Genomic DNA, 16,717 nt, shown 5'->3' with positions numbered 1-16,717 from the left:
GAGAAGAGAGGAAAAGAGAAGGGAAGGGAAGGGAAGGGAAGGGAAGGGAAGGGAAGGGAAGGGAAGGGAAGGGAAGGGAAGGGAAGGGAGGGAAGGGGAAGGGAAGGGAAGGAAGGGAAGGGGAAGGGAAGGAAGGGAAGGGAAGGGAAGGGAAGGGAAGGGAAGGGAAGGGAAGGGAAGGGAAGGGAAGGGAAGGGAAGGGAAGGAAGGGAGGGAAGGGAAAGAGAGAGAAGAGAAGAGAAGAGAAGAGAAGAGAAAGAGAAGAGAAGAGAAGAAGAGAAGAGAGAAGAGAAGAGAAGAGAAGAGAGAAGAGAAGAGAAGAGAAGAGAAGAGAAGAGAAGAGAAGAGAAGAGAAGAGAAGAGAAGAAGAGAAGAGAAGAGAGAGAAGAGAAGAGAAAGAGAGAAGAGAAGAGAGAGAAGAGAAGAGAGAGAAGAGAAGAGAAGAGAAGAGGAGAGGAGAGGAGAGGAGAGGAGAGGAGAGAGAGAGGAGAGAGAGGAGAGAGAGAAAGAGAGAGAAGAGAAGAGAAGAGAGAGAAGAGAGAGAGAGAGAAGAGAAGAGAGAAGAGAAGAGAGAGAGAGAAGAGAAGAGAAGAGAAGAGAAGAGAAGAGAAAGAGAGAAGGAAGAGAGAAGAGAAGAGAGAAGAGAAGAGAAGAGAAGAGAAGAGAAGAGAAGAGAAGAGAAAGAGGAAGAGAAGAGAAGAGAAGAGAGAGAAGAGAAGAGAAGAGAAGAGAAGAGGAAGAGAAGAGAAGAGGAAGAGAAGAGAAGAGAAGAAGAGAAGAGAAGAGAAGGAAGAGAAGAGAAGAGAAGAGAAGAGAAGAGAAGAGAAGAGAAGAGAGAGAAAACAATGCAAAGGCAAACTCTCCAGCAGGGCCTGGAGATACCCATGTCCTGTTGGGTCTGTTAGAGGGATTTACACACATAGGAAGGGATGGAGTTATTTGACTGTTACCATTTTCGATCTGTAAAACTTCCAGCAAGGGGAAGTCATACTATGAACAAGAGCAAGGTCGAGCAGATTGAGGTGCAGAGATCGTCCTCTGTGGGTTTTGTGGAAGACAAGAACTTCTGGTGGATGAGTCTGATGGACTCTGTGGGTGCATGTAAGGACTGTTCCGTTTTTGCCTTGCTATGCCAGTTGTCTTTGACAGCAGCGGGTGCAGTCTTCACCATAACGTCTTGTTTTCCCTTGGCTTTGCCAATTTGGCCAGTTCTGCCTGCTTCCTCCGGTGCAGCGTGCCCGCACAGTGCAGTGGTTTCCTACCCAACTGTTTCATTCCAGCTGCCCAAGCCTGCACGTAGCTGCCTGATTTCCCCTGAACTCCCTATGACCGATCCGACTGAAGATGATGGGAACTGAAGATGCTCCATAACCTTCCCCAAAGTGCCCATTAAAACCTCACGGTGGCTTCAAAGGGTATGCGCTGCCGTGCGTGTTCCTTCCAGGTGGCTTGGCAGGTAATCGGCTCCCTCCCCAGGATGGCAGCTGTGCAGTGAGGAGTGAATATAAGGGCTGGCATGTTCTCATGCTACGTCCTTACCTTCCCTTTAGCAAGAAGCTCTGCCTAATGGAAGCACCGGGCACTCGGGTGGGTGCTGAGCTCTGCTGTCTGGATGCAAAGTGCCGGCTGCTCTCCGTGGAGAGCGCTCAGCATTCCTTGGCACAGGGCTGTGGAGCAGTTACAGAATCACTTCCCAGTTTAGGTTTGCTTTTTAACATTTTTAACACCAGGAATTATTCCCTTCCTGCCATTTAGGGCTAGCTAAACCTGCGATGCCAAGGTTAAAGTTACGGTACGTGACACATCAAGCTACTATGGCCGCAAGCAGCCAAGGAAAACCTTTCAGCTACAGCTGTGCCTCTGGTTTTTGTAGCTGAATTCTGCATTCGGTGTGTGTGTTTTCTTTGTAGCTTTCTTCAGAGCTCATTGAACGTGCCCATGACCGGCGTTCTGGTTATTGTCCTCATTTTCTAGGGAAATAAAGGTTACATGTTGATGACATCAGGTGGCAATCCATGGGGCACATTCATCATCCTTCCTACGCTGTGCCCGACTGAGAACACGTCTGTGCTTCACCTCTCACCTGTGCCGATGGCCTGTTTGCTCACACGGATTGCTTATTCCTTTCCAGGGATGCTCTCCTCTCTTCTCTTGCTGCTGTTGTTGTCAAAAGCGTAATTCATTCCTCTCTTTCTCTTGTTGCAGGTTACCCGACGGGATATCCCACCGCGGCCCCAGCCTACAACCCCAACATGTACCCAACCAGCAGCCCCGGCTACGCCCCAGGTAAAACCACGTTGTGCATGGAGACCAGACTGGGCCCGTTAAAGCCTGCAGGAGGATTTACCTTCAGCAACTCCGTGTACAAACCCCAACAGCTTCTGTGTCCTTGTTTCCAGGGAAGGGGACTGTGTTAAGCTCTTCCCTTACTATCTCTGCCATTAGCTTCACGCCGTACCTTGGGAATACTTCTCCATGTTGCAAAGTGCTTTTGAGCCATGAATTATATCTTACTACTAATCCCAGGAATTTTACAGTGGCTGTGATATCTGCACGCTGACAGCTCTTAATATTTCTTGAATGTACCACGTGTTATCTCCCCGAGATTGCCTTCCCCTTCTCCCTGCTTATCATTCTCTCCTTTCGTGTTATAGATGTAGAAATGTCAGCAACCGTGTCCCGTTCGGTGCCCTCATCTCCCATGCCATGTCTTCGTGTCCTTTCCCCTCCCTGCTGCTCCCCATCTCTCTGGGAAATGTTACATGCAGGTACAAATTCTGGTCCCATCCCTGCACCCAGGCTGTGCCCTGCTGCTCCTCTCGTGGAAAAGGGGCTTCCCCTCATCTCCATGAAGCCATTTCTTGTAGGAATTCCTCCATTAGCCCCTTTATTTTTTTTACCAAAGCCCATGACAAGATCTGCATTCGAGCCCAAACACAGAAATCTTTACACAAGCGTTTCTTTGGTGTTGAAGACTTCTCTTAAGCTCCAATTCAGGAAATAATTCAGCTGAAGTCAAGCCTACGTTTTAAGTGTCCCAGCCCTTTGGAAGGACCAAGCAACTGCCTTCATGTTGCTGAGTTTTTGGAGCATGGTTAAATTCCCTGCTTTCAGCAAAATTATCCGGGGGGCGGGAGCCTCTTTGCATGGCACAGGACGACAGAAACTCGAGGGCTAAGGGACAGTTCCAACATGTAGCTGGTTTGTGCCTGTATCTGGAGCAAATTAAGTGAAGTGCAGTGTAAGAAAAGGAAATATCATATTTAATAGCGGCCTCGAGATCAGAACATTGTTTATTAGCTGTGGGTTTTTTAAGCTGCGGTGAGTTATCAGAGCGTTTTCTTCAAAGGATGCGGTCGCACAGGTCAAATCCAAGCTTTTGCAGCGTCTGAACTGCGACCTGAAAAGCGTTTCTGAAATCGGGACTGGGCCTTTTTTCATGGTTTTTATGAAAAAGGCCTGAATAAGAAAAAAAGTCTTGCGCACCCATCTCCACGCAGACTTCGGAGATGAAGAATAACGCCTCGTCTTTGGGGTTGACTCCGTAACTCCTTGGCTGTCCGAGCTGTTTATTCCGAGCATGTTGCCTTGAAAGAGCTGAGGGATTTTAACTTTGCATCCTTTCAGCGGCGTGCTCAGTAGCCGGAGTGAAATGGATGCTCGTGAAACCAGCGCACAGCAGGACTTGGTGGCAGTCCCACTAAACCCTTCCTCCTCTCCAGCGCCAAGTTTTTGGGCTCTCGGCTGTCATCAGATCGGTGGGTTCCCAGGCTCGGGCGCTTTCCAGGGCTGATGAAGCAGGAATGAGGGGTTTCTTGCCAAAAAAACTTCTGAAGCTGTCTTCTGCACGTTGCTGAAGGCCTGGTTTTAAATTTGCTGCTATTTTGCAGGGTTATTAAATGAAGCCAGTAAATGAAGGCTGTAAGGGATCTGTCATGTTTCTGTGGTTTTCACGTGCCTCTAGAACAGTCTTTAGGCGCGTTTTTTACCCCTGGATATCTTGGTGTGTAACACGAAGCAAGCAAGGCCACGAAAGCCTTTGTTCCCCAAGATGTGTGCAGGCCACCCTCAAATTCAAAGGGTGTAATACTGAAAGAGGGACGCGAGAAGAGCTCTGCAGCGTAAAATCCCACAAGTTTATCGGGAGAAAAACCCACGAGTTTATCTGGCAACGTGCTCCGTGCTCAGGAAGGGATGTAAGCACGTATTGCCCTGGCCATTATAGAAACACGAGTGGGTGGGAAGCAGCAGCGGGGTTTCTGCAGGCGCCTCGTGCAGGCGGCAGCTCGAGGGGATGGCCAAGGGGCACCCGAGCGAGGCAGCACCGGAGGCTGCAGGAAGGGGTCCCGGGTGCTTCGTGGACATCCCCGACACCCCCTTCGGGAGGCTGGAGCTCCCATCAGGAAACACGTGGGCACAAACCCCAGAAATGCCACGTGGCTCGCCAAGCAAAATAGTTTTCTTTGCAACATCTTGCTGAAATGCGCACGTTCCCCTGGAAAGTTTCTATTTCGGCTCAGTTTAATTTTCCCAAATTAAAGAAAAAAAAAAAAGGCCACTAGGAAATTTTCAGCTGTTTTGAACAGCTGCAGCCATTGCCACGTTAGGGAAGATGCAGCTGCCTTTAGCTGGATAAACATCAGGTCTCTAACCCAGGCAGCCCAGGTCCCTCTGTAGTCGGTGGAGACAAAGAGAAGCGTCCCCAGGGGGGCATTTAGCCATCCGTTTGGGGACAGACTCCCAGGGGCGTCTGTCTGTCCTACAGGGAGAGCTTCAGATGAATCCTGCCTGGGGCATCCTTCACGTTCATGTTCATGAGAAATACGAACCCAAAGGGGTTTGGAGAAGCACTCTCAGATAACTCTGATACAGTGAAGATAGGGAAGGGGACATCAAAGATGACGTTTTATGGGATTGCTTTTTAGTAGGTTGTCACTAAATAGCAGGAACGGACTGAGAAGTCTGTGCGGGTAAGTAATGCTGCCCAGCAGAACGAGCATCACGTTAGGTCCCTATGCATGGAGAAGGAAATCAAGAGCAGACCCAAGGCAAGGGGCTCCGTCAGTGCCCGGATTTTTATGGACTGACAGATTTTGGCAGAGGCTCAAGAGACGAGCATTCAGCACGCGCCGCTGCGCCTTTTCCAGGAGCAAAGTGCTTTCCTGAAGGGATGCTTTGGTGTTACGGGAGAAAATATTTCCTCCCACCCTCTTGATCAACACGTCGGGGCCGCTGTGGGTCTGAGCAGCCAATTTTTAATTTCCCACAGGGGGGACAGGTTGTTACCTGGGTGTGTGAGGAGGCTTGGCTTCCACCTTGCTGAGCGTGATGGGGACGGGAGGAAAGCCGAGGAGGGTTGGGTTCGTAGCCCTTGGTTTGTCCTCCCCGAGCATCCTCTGCTGCCCCACCAGACCCATGCCGGTCTCTCCTCCCCGAAAACGGGCAGATCAGCCTCAGAAGTCCCCTTGCCATTGTTCGCCGTGGAATAATCTGCCCCGAACCTCGTTAGTCCGCGGCTTTCACAAGCACAAAACCACGAAGACTTTGATTTTTCCTACCTTTGTGCTGGCGGCTGGGGCTGTGGGTGTTCTCCCTTTCATTAAATATACTTAACCTCCCCTCGCTTTGATTCCGGCTGTATTTTATCACTACAATACTTTGCAGTAGGCAGTTCTGCAGATTAATTAAGGTTCGAGTTACCGATTTTTATTTTTTTTTAAGCGATGCAAATAATTGTCTGTTGCCTTAGATTTGCATGATGTGAAAGGGGAAGCGAAAGCCCTGGTCAATCTTCTTTGTGCCACTCAGCCTTTTGTTCACTTCCCGACTCTCCCGTCTGAAGTGCTCTCCTAATCTTTGCCGACTTTCTTTCTCGAAAAAAAAAATCCTCTGATCATTTTTGTCACCCCTCGCCGGGTCTTTTTGTTCCGCGGCTTAATGCTCAATCAGGAGCGCGTTCACAGCCGTCTTGACATTTAAATTTCACTTCTCTGTTTATGATTCTTAAAAAATACTCTTAATAATTTCCAGATTAGAAAGATCCTGAAGTCCAGCGAGCTGACAGGCCATTTTCCAGCGAGAACAAAAACCTTCCAGCGCCTCGCAGTGTGCTGTCAGAACAGGGCTAAGCACCGCATTAGCAAGGAAATGGCGCGGATTAAAACCGGCGCTGCTCAGCCCAGCTCCTCTGGCTCAGAAATGTCCGTCCTCCCCATAAACAGCCTCAAAATTGAAATATTTTAGTGTGGGGGGGTGGGGGGGCACAGGATTTTGAGACTGATCTTGTAGGAGGCGCGGTTCGGAGACCCTGGCTTGCTGGTGTGCACCCTGGATGAAGGATGCTCTCTGCAGACCGGCGGCTCGGCGGCTCGGGGTGCTCAGAGCAGGCCAGCAAGTGGGGAAATGGTGGCCCCGATCCCACCAGGGTTATATTTTGAGCCAGAGAAAAGGCTGCGATCATGGCTTGGAGCCTTCTGAAACATAGAGGGTGGCATATCCCACGCCAGTAGCTCCCAAAAGCAGGCACAAGACCTGCTCAGCACCTCCCAGCACCTCTCCATGTCAGCAGTCTATGGAAAACAGACCTAAAGGAGGAAATTAACGGTTTTAGAGAGACAAATAATGCAAAATAAGCTCTATAAGATACCCCATCGCTGTGTACGTGTGACGGCGTGGGCAGCGTTCGCGACTGCGTTAAATGGAATTGAGTTAAAGCAATCTTGTGGTTCCGTGGCTGAGCTGAACCCAGCCGCCCGTGTCACTACCAAGAGCGTTTCCTCAAATTGAATCAGCTGCTGTCACCCAGGAGGCTGGAAATGTGAGAAATTATTGAGATTTTTCTCACAGAAATAACCCGGCCGCGGAAACGAACGTGCTGCCAGGGTCCGCGCCGTCCATCAAACACACTCGGATTCAGAAAGAATCAGTTTTATTTTTAAAATCTGCGATTTTTGGAAACAGCAGACTAATTCCAAGTGCCTTTTTAAGCATTTTTAGACGCTGAGCCTTTAGCTGCCTCCCTGCAGAAGGCAATGCCGTGTGTTCCCAGCAGAACCGCTGCTCCCCAGCGCATCCCAGCCGCCAACGAGGCGCTGCTGTTCCAGACCTCCCGGGCTGGGTGGTGGCTGTGCGAGCTGGCAGAAATCCCTTGGGATCATTAAAAAAGCAATCACAAAACCGAGTTTCATCTGCTCGGATATCTGATACTCTTCACGGAGGTTAGCCATGCAAACGTGCCCCTTAACGCTACTTGGAATATAGGTTGGCAAGGGCGGGGAGAGCATCCTTGGCTTGGGGCGTCTGAATTTGCTGGGTTATTGCTGAGAGAGAGCTGTCAGTTGTGAGAGAAACTCTTCTGCAAAGCTTGATCGCCTTTTCTGGTCCACCTTGGAGGTGCTCCTCAGGGTAGGTGTCTGCCCCAAGCCTCGTGAGTTCTCTTTGGCTTCCGTGCAAAGTCATAGAGATCAACGCCAGAGGAACGCAAAGAGTGCCCCCTGCTCCTGCCCTTGGTGTGGCTCCCCCCAAGTGAAGTGTGTGGGTGGTGGTAATTTTCAGAGGATGGTTTTGAAACGTCTGCTTCTGACGTGTCGCCTGCTTTAGTCCTTGATGTCCTCCGGACGCTCCTGCTCCACTCCCTGATGCCACGCTGGAAGTTGGCTTTGTCAGCCTCAAGGGTCCCATGAAAGCCATGCCAAGGCACTGGGATCCACGTGGGAAATCAAACGATTTAGCACCCCAGACATTTGATTCCCTCGGGTGGAAGTGCCCTGAGACCTGGAGAGGGACTTGGGGAGGTCTCGAGACCCCTCGGTCCCCCCAGGTCCAACAACAGCAGGGAGAGGAAAGGAGATTGGTAACTGAAACCGGCCTTGAATTCTCCCTCCCTCAGAGTCAGGGCTCTAGTGGATAATTACTAACATTTAAGTGAATTATCACCAAAGGAATGGTAAGTTCTTCACCAGTTTGTTTTAAACCAACCCTTTCCAAGGAATAGATACAGACAGCGACTGCATTGTTTGCGAAGCTCAGCAAAAGGAGACCCAGTCAAGCAAGGGAATGAATTTCTTGCCATTGTGGCTCATTGGAACGACACGGTTCTACTTTCTGCCTCGCTGCATGATTTTGCTTTTCCATTTTTCAATCTTTGTTAGAGGGAGAGACACGAGGAGGGTCACAAGATCACCGCAAAACACCAGCATTGCAAACCCCGGTGCTTGCAGTAAGCCTGGCTATTTAGGACAGTATTACTTCAAAAACCCCTTTCAAGTATGGAAAAATGAGCACCTAAAATCACTCTACTGCAGATACACAAGGCATGCCAGTTTTTTTTTTAAAAAAGATGATGTATGTCTTCATTAAGCTGGGTGTCTGTTCCCTCCTAGGCATTCTGTCTTCCTGAGCTGCTTGTTTTGTTTTAGCTTCCCTTCATTAACGTGCGCTTTTTATTTTCCTGAAAGTAGGGCATGCACTTTTCGTGTGGAGACTGGCTCATGCTTTAACCGTACCTATTAATAATGCAGCAGGGAATAATGCTTCATGTCCATTACCGCGGTGCCCTCACTGAGCAGGGCAGACATTTCTCATGTCAGCCCAGGAAATCGCGGCTCCGTGTGGCTGCTGTTGGTACGCTGGGGCACAGGATGGAGGCTGCGAGCTCTCCGTTCCCCCGTTCCTGCTTCTGGATGCTCCCCGGAGGAAGCATTGCTCCGCAGGGGCAAACTGTAGGCATCCTCTTTCCCCACCTAAGTGCTCTAACCACCCTCTGGAGACGCCCGTCCTCTCCCTGCCGACTATTTGGGGCCATCAGTAGGTCCCCTAAGGTGGGCGTCTGGGATCTGGCGGCGCGAGCATCCCGTGGAGCCTTGCAGGGCTTTCCAAGAACAAATGCTTCCACCATTTTGAGGCACTCAGGCACACAGCGACGGGACCACCTGGGGAATGAAGCTTCTTGCAGGCTTCGTACAATGCTCGAGGCTATATCCGTCACAAATAAGGGAGGGAAGCAAGAGGTATGTACTGTATGTACCACATCGTCTGCTTGGTCCTTTCCTTGCAATTCTGCGTTCAGTTAATACACAGAATTTTCTTCGGGCACATCTGGTTCATATTTTTTTCTCTTTTCCACTTAAAACATGCCCTCCCTGAACATTGCCATGCCTCGCAGGGAGGAGGCCGGCCCCAGCGCTGCGGAGCCCCATGCTCAGCTCGCATTGCTTGCCCCGCTCCCACCAAGCGGTTTGCCAACAGATAACGAAGAAAAGCTCTTTATTTTGTGATCAATAGCGTGGGCAAGAGTATAAAGCAAATCCAGAAGATACTGGCAGGAGGAGATGGACCTGAAATGGTGTTGGATGGTCATGGCTGGCTGTAAACTCCACGAGTTGTAGATCCTGCGCAGGACCAGGAGATATTATTGTGCCGAGATGCCTCCGTAGCTCACTTTTTGTGGAGTTTTAAGTGATGAATTCTCTGAGGATGGATGATGTAGTGTAAAGGACAGGCTCCCAGCCGCATCGGGCCCAAATTGCCGTGACCGTGATGTGGGTCTGATGCGGAGAGGAGAAATCGCCGAGGAAGGCTCCGTGTAACATCGGAGTAAATCGTCTCATTGGTTTCGGAGATTAAAACCTTTGTGAAGCCGGGCAGCAAAAATGAATCTGGTTTTGAATAAAATTGTAAGGGAAAGAAAGTTTCATCTCAGTGCTGGTGGCGTGACATTTAGGGGTGCGGTGCTGAAGATAGAGCAGTGCCGTTGCAATTATTTGCAAGCCCTTGCAAGAGGCCGCGGGCTTGGAGCATGGCCAGTCCTGGGGCGGAGGAGAAATTGTGCACTGAATCTCTCTGTTCCCAGAGCCTCCTGCTTTCCTCGGGAGGAAGGTAAGGAGGGAGGAGCACATTTCCACATCTCCATCAGATGGGGGAGGATAAGGACCCCCCCCGTCCTCCTTCAGGCCACGGTGTCCTTCCCAAACAGCTCCTCTTTCTTCCCCAGGCAGCTTTGTCCGAGCTTGGCTGCTTCTGCTGTCACAGTTCCCTGCCTATGAAACCACAAAATCACACCTCCATTGCCCAAAGTTCCTTTTTTTTAATTTTTTTTGCCCCTCCACGAGGCTCTTGACCCAGAACCCCTTTACTGAGTGCCTGGGGAGCTCCAGGGGCACTCGTTAGTGGGCAGCCAGCCCCAGTCAGCCGGTTTGCGTCCATAAAATCAAGCAGCACCGTACCCCAGGGCTTCATCTTGCCTTGGCTCCCTCGGGTCCCCAATCCACTCAGCACACACACGAGGGGAGCAGAGCCAGCTTTGCGCTCTGGAGACCTTGGGGAATTCAGTAATTTGGTGTCGAGCGAGCGTGTCAACAGCCGAGCTTCCGAGTTCCCCAAAAACACCTTTAAAGAAGACATAAATTGGAGATTTCGTCTGATTCCAGCAGCTGCCTCGTTTTGTCTTCTTTACCCTCATCGGCTTCCCGGCGCAGCCTAATCACGGAGCTGCTCGCCGAGGATCGATCGGCCCTCGCCTGCGCTGCTTTCCTTAGCAGCTGGGTGTGTGAAATACGCACCGAAAACAGAAAACCTAGAGCTTATTTCTTTTGTAATGACAGCTGGATCAACTGGTTAAGGGGCTGAGCAGCGAGCTGTGAGGAGCGGCCTTCCCGGGCAGGCCCGGTGCTCGAACAAAGGCTGGGCCTTCCCGAAGGCCGCGCGCCCCGTTGAAAGGCGGTGGGAATTAAACGCCCTAAAAGGAGAGCAGACGCCACAATTTGAGACTAGTGGGAACAAAAAAATGATGACAGATCCACAGTTTAAGAAAAAAATGAACAGGAAAAGATCTGGAAAGCTCTGGGAGGGATGAAGACAAGGTCTGCCTTCTCCATAGACGTGCTCCAGGCAGCCCTAAGCACGAAGGCAGTCCTTAGGTAGGCATTGGCAATGTTTGGCTGTAGGATAAAGGCATATCATTGCACCAGGGAAGATTTGGGTTGGACATAAGGAGGAATTTCTTCATGAAGAGGGTCAAGTGTTGGACTGGGCTGCCCAGGGCAGTGGTGGAGTCCCCGTCCCTGCAGGCATTCAAGAGATGTGGCATTAGGATCGTGGTTTGGTGATGGGACTCAGCAGGTCAGGTTGATGAACTTGATGATCTTGAAGATCTTTTCCAGCTTACATGGTTCTTTGATTCCGTGATCATAGAATTAGCATTATGGTGGTTAAGTACAAGACATTTTCCTCTTTCACAAAATTAAAGCCCCACAAAATAATTGAATTCTGGTGCCGCCTTCTCCAATCCCGCAACATTTGCCTCTTGACATTTCCTCTGGTTTCTCTTACTTGGCTCCCTAGGTACTTTCCCACTAAGCAGGAGGAGCTTCCCACCACTGCCTCGTGTTTCACGTTGCCTTGTTTCAGCGCCCCCTCAATCCTGTAGGCTCGGGGTGTCTCTGTAAGCACCCGCTGGCTGGAAGTCACGATTCAATATATGCTTAAGGTGCAAAACCGGTGTTAGCATGCTGCTCTGAAAATCCCCCTGTCCCCAGTTTTGTCCTCAAAGCCCCCCCTGCTGGTCGTGTCCCCCGTGTAGATCAGCCGGGGTGGTTTGCTGTGACGCGCTGTGCAAAGCATCCCTCCATGGGGAGCAGGGGGACACGAGGAACCCCAGGAGGAAATTCCTACACACGCTCGTTCCCTACACGTGGGAAACAAGGAGGAAAAGGGAGGAGGGCAGCCAAGTGGTTCAAATGTGACACGACTGCGGGTTGTTGTGCCTTCGGTACGCTAACATTTCTTTTCTTTCTCCGCTCAAGCTACACTTCTGATGAAGCAAGCCTGGCCACAGACCTCCTCGTCCTGTGCCACGGAGGGCACCTTCCACCTCCCAGTGGACACTGGGACCGAGAACAGAACTTATCAGGCTTCTTCTGCAGCATTCAGTAAATAAACCTTTCCTTCGGGGGTTTTACGTGGTTGTTCTGTGCCCGTTTGCCTCCCCTCCTTCCTTGTGCCTCGGGGCGGGGGGGGTTTATTTGGGACGGGCTCATCAGCCTGTTTGCAACCGAGGGGGTAATTCTGTGTGCGTGCGCGTGTCCTGCCCCGAGTGCTGAGCCCTGGCAGAGGGATGGGTGCTGCAGGTCTCTGGGGTCCTGAGGACGGGAGCATCGCTCTGCTGCCATGGCGCCCTTCTGGGCTGAGACTTCACAGAGCTCTGGATTTCTGTGCGTCCCCGCTCCTTGCTGTTTGCACTTCTTAAAAGCGGGAAGGCGTGTGAAAAGGAGAGCCCTGACCCTCCTTACACTCCTTGGGAGGAGGAAAAGACACGTGGAGAAGGGTGAAGGTCTCTAATTCAGCTCTTTGGTCCACAGGAGCAGCCCGAGGTTGCTTGCAGGTGCTTACCTGTAGCCGTGATGCTCCTGCAGAGCATTTGGGCACAGCCTGGTCGTATTCAGACAAGCCCTCTCGTTATTTCCGCAGAATTCCTCATGTAGCAAAACCAAAGGGAGATTATTTCTTACGCCTTTAAAAAGCGCGAGAGAGAATTCCAAAATAACGCGTGGTTTTCCAGGAAGCCCGGTGGAATTCCCACCTCTTAAATCAAACTGCCAGAGCGGAGGTGGGAGGAGAGGGAGTTGGTTACAGATCACAGGAGGTGTAATCTCGTCCGTACGGGGCCGAGCTGTGCCTCCAGCAGAGGCATCACGCTAAAAACACAGATAGCACGGGGAACGCTGCAGGCACGAGGCAGGACCACGCACAGGGGCAAACTTCAGGTAGGAAAAGACATAAAAGAAAACCACCGGTGCTTCTAAACACCCTTGGGGCTTGGAGAAACTCCCAGGCTTATTTGGAGGAAAAAATAAGGTCTGTTAAGTGACTCGGTAAGGTTGGGAACACGATAACCCACCCCACATGGGCTGAGGCATCCCTGGCTGGGGGTCTGCTCCAGGCTGCTTTGGGCTGCTAAATTAAATCAGTGAATTAAGTTTAGGGGAGGAACTGTGGTTTCTTTTTGATGACAAGGATTATTAAAGAAAAGTATTAAGAGCATTGGGACGGCTTTCTCTTGGAAAAGGAGGTCCCTGCCGTTCTTTGGAGGAGGGGGCTGCGGGTCTGACATGGGACGTGGGCTCTGCGTCCCACCTAATTAATGGGGTTACGGGGAGAAGTCACTCGTCTTCTGGTGCGGTGCCTTCACTCCGTGGTGCCAGCATCTTCTCCCCACGGGACCCGTTTTTTTTTAGCAACGCCTGGGGCTCTCCTCCAGGACCGCTGCGGGAGATGCAGGGGAAGAAACGGGGCTCCTACCCTGGGTGCTAAGATGACGCTCAGGGCTATGGGGTCTGCTCCTCGTGCCCTGTCGGTCCTGGCACCATCCCGGCCCCGGCATGCTTTGGCAATTATCTTACGCCGGGGGCTGTTCTTCGGGCTTAGAGCTGCGATTTGCTTCACCGGAGCCGCGATAAATAGGGCAGGCTCTGTAAAATCAGGAGTGGTTCAAACTGGGCACCCTGAATTAGTTCGATCCCCCCCTTGCTCAGGTTTTCTCCGAACCACCTTCCCCAGGCTCTCGAGGGACGCTGAGAGCTTTCTCGTGGGCATCAGCAAAGCGCCCGAGCTGGACCACGGAGAGCCATGGGGAAGCCTTGGATGCTCCCAGGGTGAGCAGTGCCCACGAATATGCACTGGAGCCACTTGCTGAACATGGATAAACACGGGTTGATAAACAGGACCTGCTCAGTACCTGCAGAGGGGGTCCCGAGGGCTGGAACGGGCCCCAAACCTGCAGTGAAAGCCTGGCTTGGGGGCTGGACACGTGCCTCCATCGTGGCTACGGTGTGAGTATCCGCGTTTTCCTGCTCAGCAGTACTTTTTGAAAGCTTCTCGTTGCTGGAGGAGAAGCCAGGCTGGACGGAGGAGGGTGGCAGAGGCAGGACCAGACCCTGGGAGCAAGCTGGAGACCGTGCAACCACTTGGGACGTCCCGGGCACGAAGCCGTCATGTCACCTCCAACTGGTTGCAAGCATCCGTCCGTTGCATTTGGGTTTTATTTTCTTGCACCTGCTGGACGACAGTGCTGCAAGCTTCAGCTCTGGCCAGCGTATGTGGGTAGTACAAGGGGAATCTCTCCTCCTAGGCAAACCCCGAAAGGATCGAGGCCATTTTATGGGGGCACACGGGCCCCGAGCCCCAGATCTCGCTGCTGCACGGGCACCCGGCTCAAAAATACAGCTGCTGAAAATACCAAAATACCTCTTAGATTTCCTGACATCCCATTTTGATGCTCTTCATGCCGAAACGAGAGAAAGCGGTGGTACAAAATTCAGCACAGAGCTTTTTTTTTTTTAATTTATTATTTTTTCTTGCTCCACCCCCACAAGCCGTAGTGGTAATATAGGAAAAAAATTATCTGTGCAGTTCAGCGCACTTCTGCCTTGCGGGATCAATAAGGGAGAGATTCCTGGAGTGGCACGAGGGATTTAATCAGCAATTTTAATAGAAGCTGCAGCTTAAACGCTCGCTCTTGCCTTTAAAATCCCAGCCCGCTGCTGAACCACGAAGCGGCGGTGGCACAGGCCACGCGAACTTTCTAATCCTAATAAGGTGTTAGATGGTCGTAATTAGGCTTTACAATTAGCTGTCAGACATGCTTTTCCGAGGGTGGCATAAATCATCATGTGCCATAAAACTTTAAAAACAAAAAAAACACACGTAAAACATAAAAACATAAAACAAGTCATTTTTACCTGCAAACAGCACAAATTGTTCCATTTTTTTTCTGATTTATAAACACAGCAGACTGCACCTGCCCGGACTATTACTTTTAATACATTTTTTTTTAACACAGCAGCTAAATTGTCCATGTTTCAGTGATGGGGGAACCGCAGCAAGGTTCGGTGTCTGCGCTCGGTGCGGTAAAAGCGTGCAGCGCCGAGCTCGTCCGCAGCTCCGGCAACGAAGCGTGGTGCTGAGAACCGACAGCCTCCGAGGTCTGTGCTTGAAAAACTGAGTTGAAAACAAGAAAAAGTCCCTCGTAGAGGAGAGCAGGAGGTTGGCTGGTCTCTAAGTGCTGTTGTGGTGTTTTTGGAGGACTGCGCCCGAGGAGTCTCCACTTGCGCTGGTTGGATGTGGAGAGAGGCTCTTGCTTGGGGGAGGCTTTGGAGTGATGCCCTGAAGGCGGAGACAGAAGGCTTTCCGAAGATGATTTCCCCACTCTGATGATGCTTTCCAGGGGCTGGCAGGGGCTGGTGATGCTCTCAGCGCTTCCTGGGGGCTGGCAGGGTCTTGGCGAGAGGCACCGGGAATCGGCCGCGTGGTGGTGGCCGCAACGGGGACCAAGCGGTTGGGTTCAGAGAACGTCTTGCTGCACAAACACCCGGCCTCCTCCGCCAGGCTGGCAACCGTGGGGTGCTCCAGGCTTCCTCCTGGCACCTCTCCACCAAGGACAGCTTCACCGAGGAGCTGCAGGAGCTCCAGGACAGGAGCAATCCCCACGGGAGCCTCCGGTGTCTCCTCTCCCCTTCCTATCCCCCGTGCAGGGGCTCGCTCTCCGCGATGTGAGTCACAGACGGGGTCACAGCCCCTCGGCTCCGTAATTAACACATTTCTCCCCATCTGCGGTGATCAGGAGGCAGCGAGAGGCTGTTTGGGAGCTCCTGGAAAGCTCCTCGTTATCTTCACGCCCTTTCAGCGCTGGGCGGATAACGCGGAGTATTAACGGCCTCGAAATCTCGTCCTTCAGCCCTTCGTTAATTGCTGCCCTGAACGCGGGTTGAGTAAATTAGTTCATTATCTTTGAGTGTTTAGACGTGTTATCGCTGTGCTGAGCCTTGACTTCTCCTCTCCATCCTATGCAGTCTTCGGGGCCTGTTTTCTCCCAGCCCTGTCCGTCCTCAAAGAAAGCTCAAAGCGCGACTTTAAGGATTCGTAGGGATTTTTTTCCCCAATTTAGCATTTAAGCAGCGGTGTTGCAGGGAAATCTTACGCAAGTGGAGGCTTGGAAAATTCGGCTGGAGGTTGGGAGTTCAGGTGCGGTGTATCCTCCATCCCTGGGGGCTGACGGTACCATGCGGCTGGGTGGCGAGAGCTGGATTTCGCAAAACTGCTGGAGGAGACAAACATCGACCATTATTTGAAAAAAAAAAGAAAAAAGAAAAAAAAACATTTTCAGAGCTTTGCTTCTTCCCCCCTTTGGATACCCGGCCATCAAAGGGACTTTTTCCAGCAGAGTGGGGAGGATGGTGGCGGGGTTCAGCTGATGGGGTGGGACTGATGTCGCCCTTGGTTTAATTATTTGGTGTTTCTCCCACCGATGGGTCTGCTCCGCACGTGGTAAGGGCAAAGTGGGCTCCTTCTTGTGCTTCCTCTTCCCTGTGAGAGTGACCTGAAAGTCACCGAGGCTTTAGGAACAGGAAATGTGGGATCTTCCTAAAAATAAGCCTTCGAGAAAGCTCACCCTTTGCTGTCTTTCGTTGCCACTCCGTCAGGCTGGAAGGTAGCTGGAAAGGAAACAGAAGAAAAATGGAGAATCCCATGGAATCTCCTAATTCCAGGGAGGGCCCTTAAAAACCAGACAAACATCTCCGACATGCCTCAGAGGAGCATGAGCCGGTGTTTCTGGAAGGAAGACGTAATTCTGTAAGCCTGAGGCAGCTCAAATTGACGTAAATTGTGCTAAAAAACCCCACAGTGACACCCCCAGCCATCAGGTGCCATCAGTTAACGTGAT

At 51.4% G+C, this 16,717-nt stretch overlaps 1 protein-coding gene across 13 annotated transcripts in view; it reads left to right on the top strand.

The window, feature by feature from the left end:
* FAM168A (family with sequence similarity 168 member A) overlaps positions 1-16,717 on the top strand; it is a 178,579-nt gene that overhangs the window by 156,636 nt on the left and 5,226 nt on the right. For 11 of the 13 annotated variants that reach the window (XM_083820977.1, XM_083820983.1, XM_083820982.1 and 8 more), the window contains 2 exons: positions 2,206-2,286; positions 11,802-11,927. In XM_083820977.1, coding sequence (XP_083677103.1) covers positions 2,206-2,286; positions 11,802-11,927 — 207 coding nt within the window. The remainder of the gene's footprint in view (positions 1-2,205; positions 2,287-11,801; positions 11,928-16,717) is intronic. The other 2 variants (XM_083820975.1, XM_083820980.1) reach the window with 1 other exon arrangement.

This window comes from Anser anser (assembly GCF_964211835.1).
Source record: "Anser anser genome assembly, chromosome: 1".
In the NCBI taxonomy this organism is placed as follows: domain Eukaryota; kingdom Metazoa; phylum Chordata; class Aves; order Anseriformes; family Anatidae; genus Anser; species Anser anser.
Note: the sequence above shows the minus strand (reverse complement) of the source record. Positions and strands in the feature narration are given on the sequence as shown.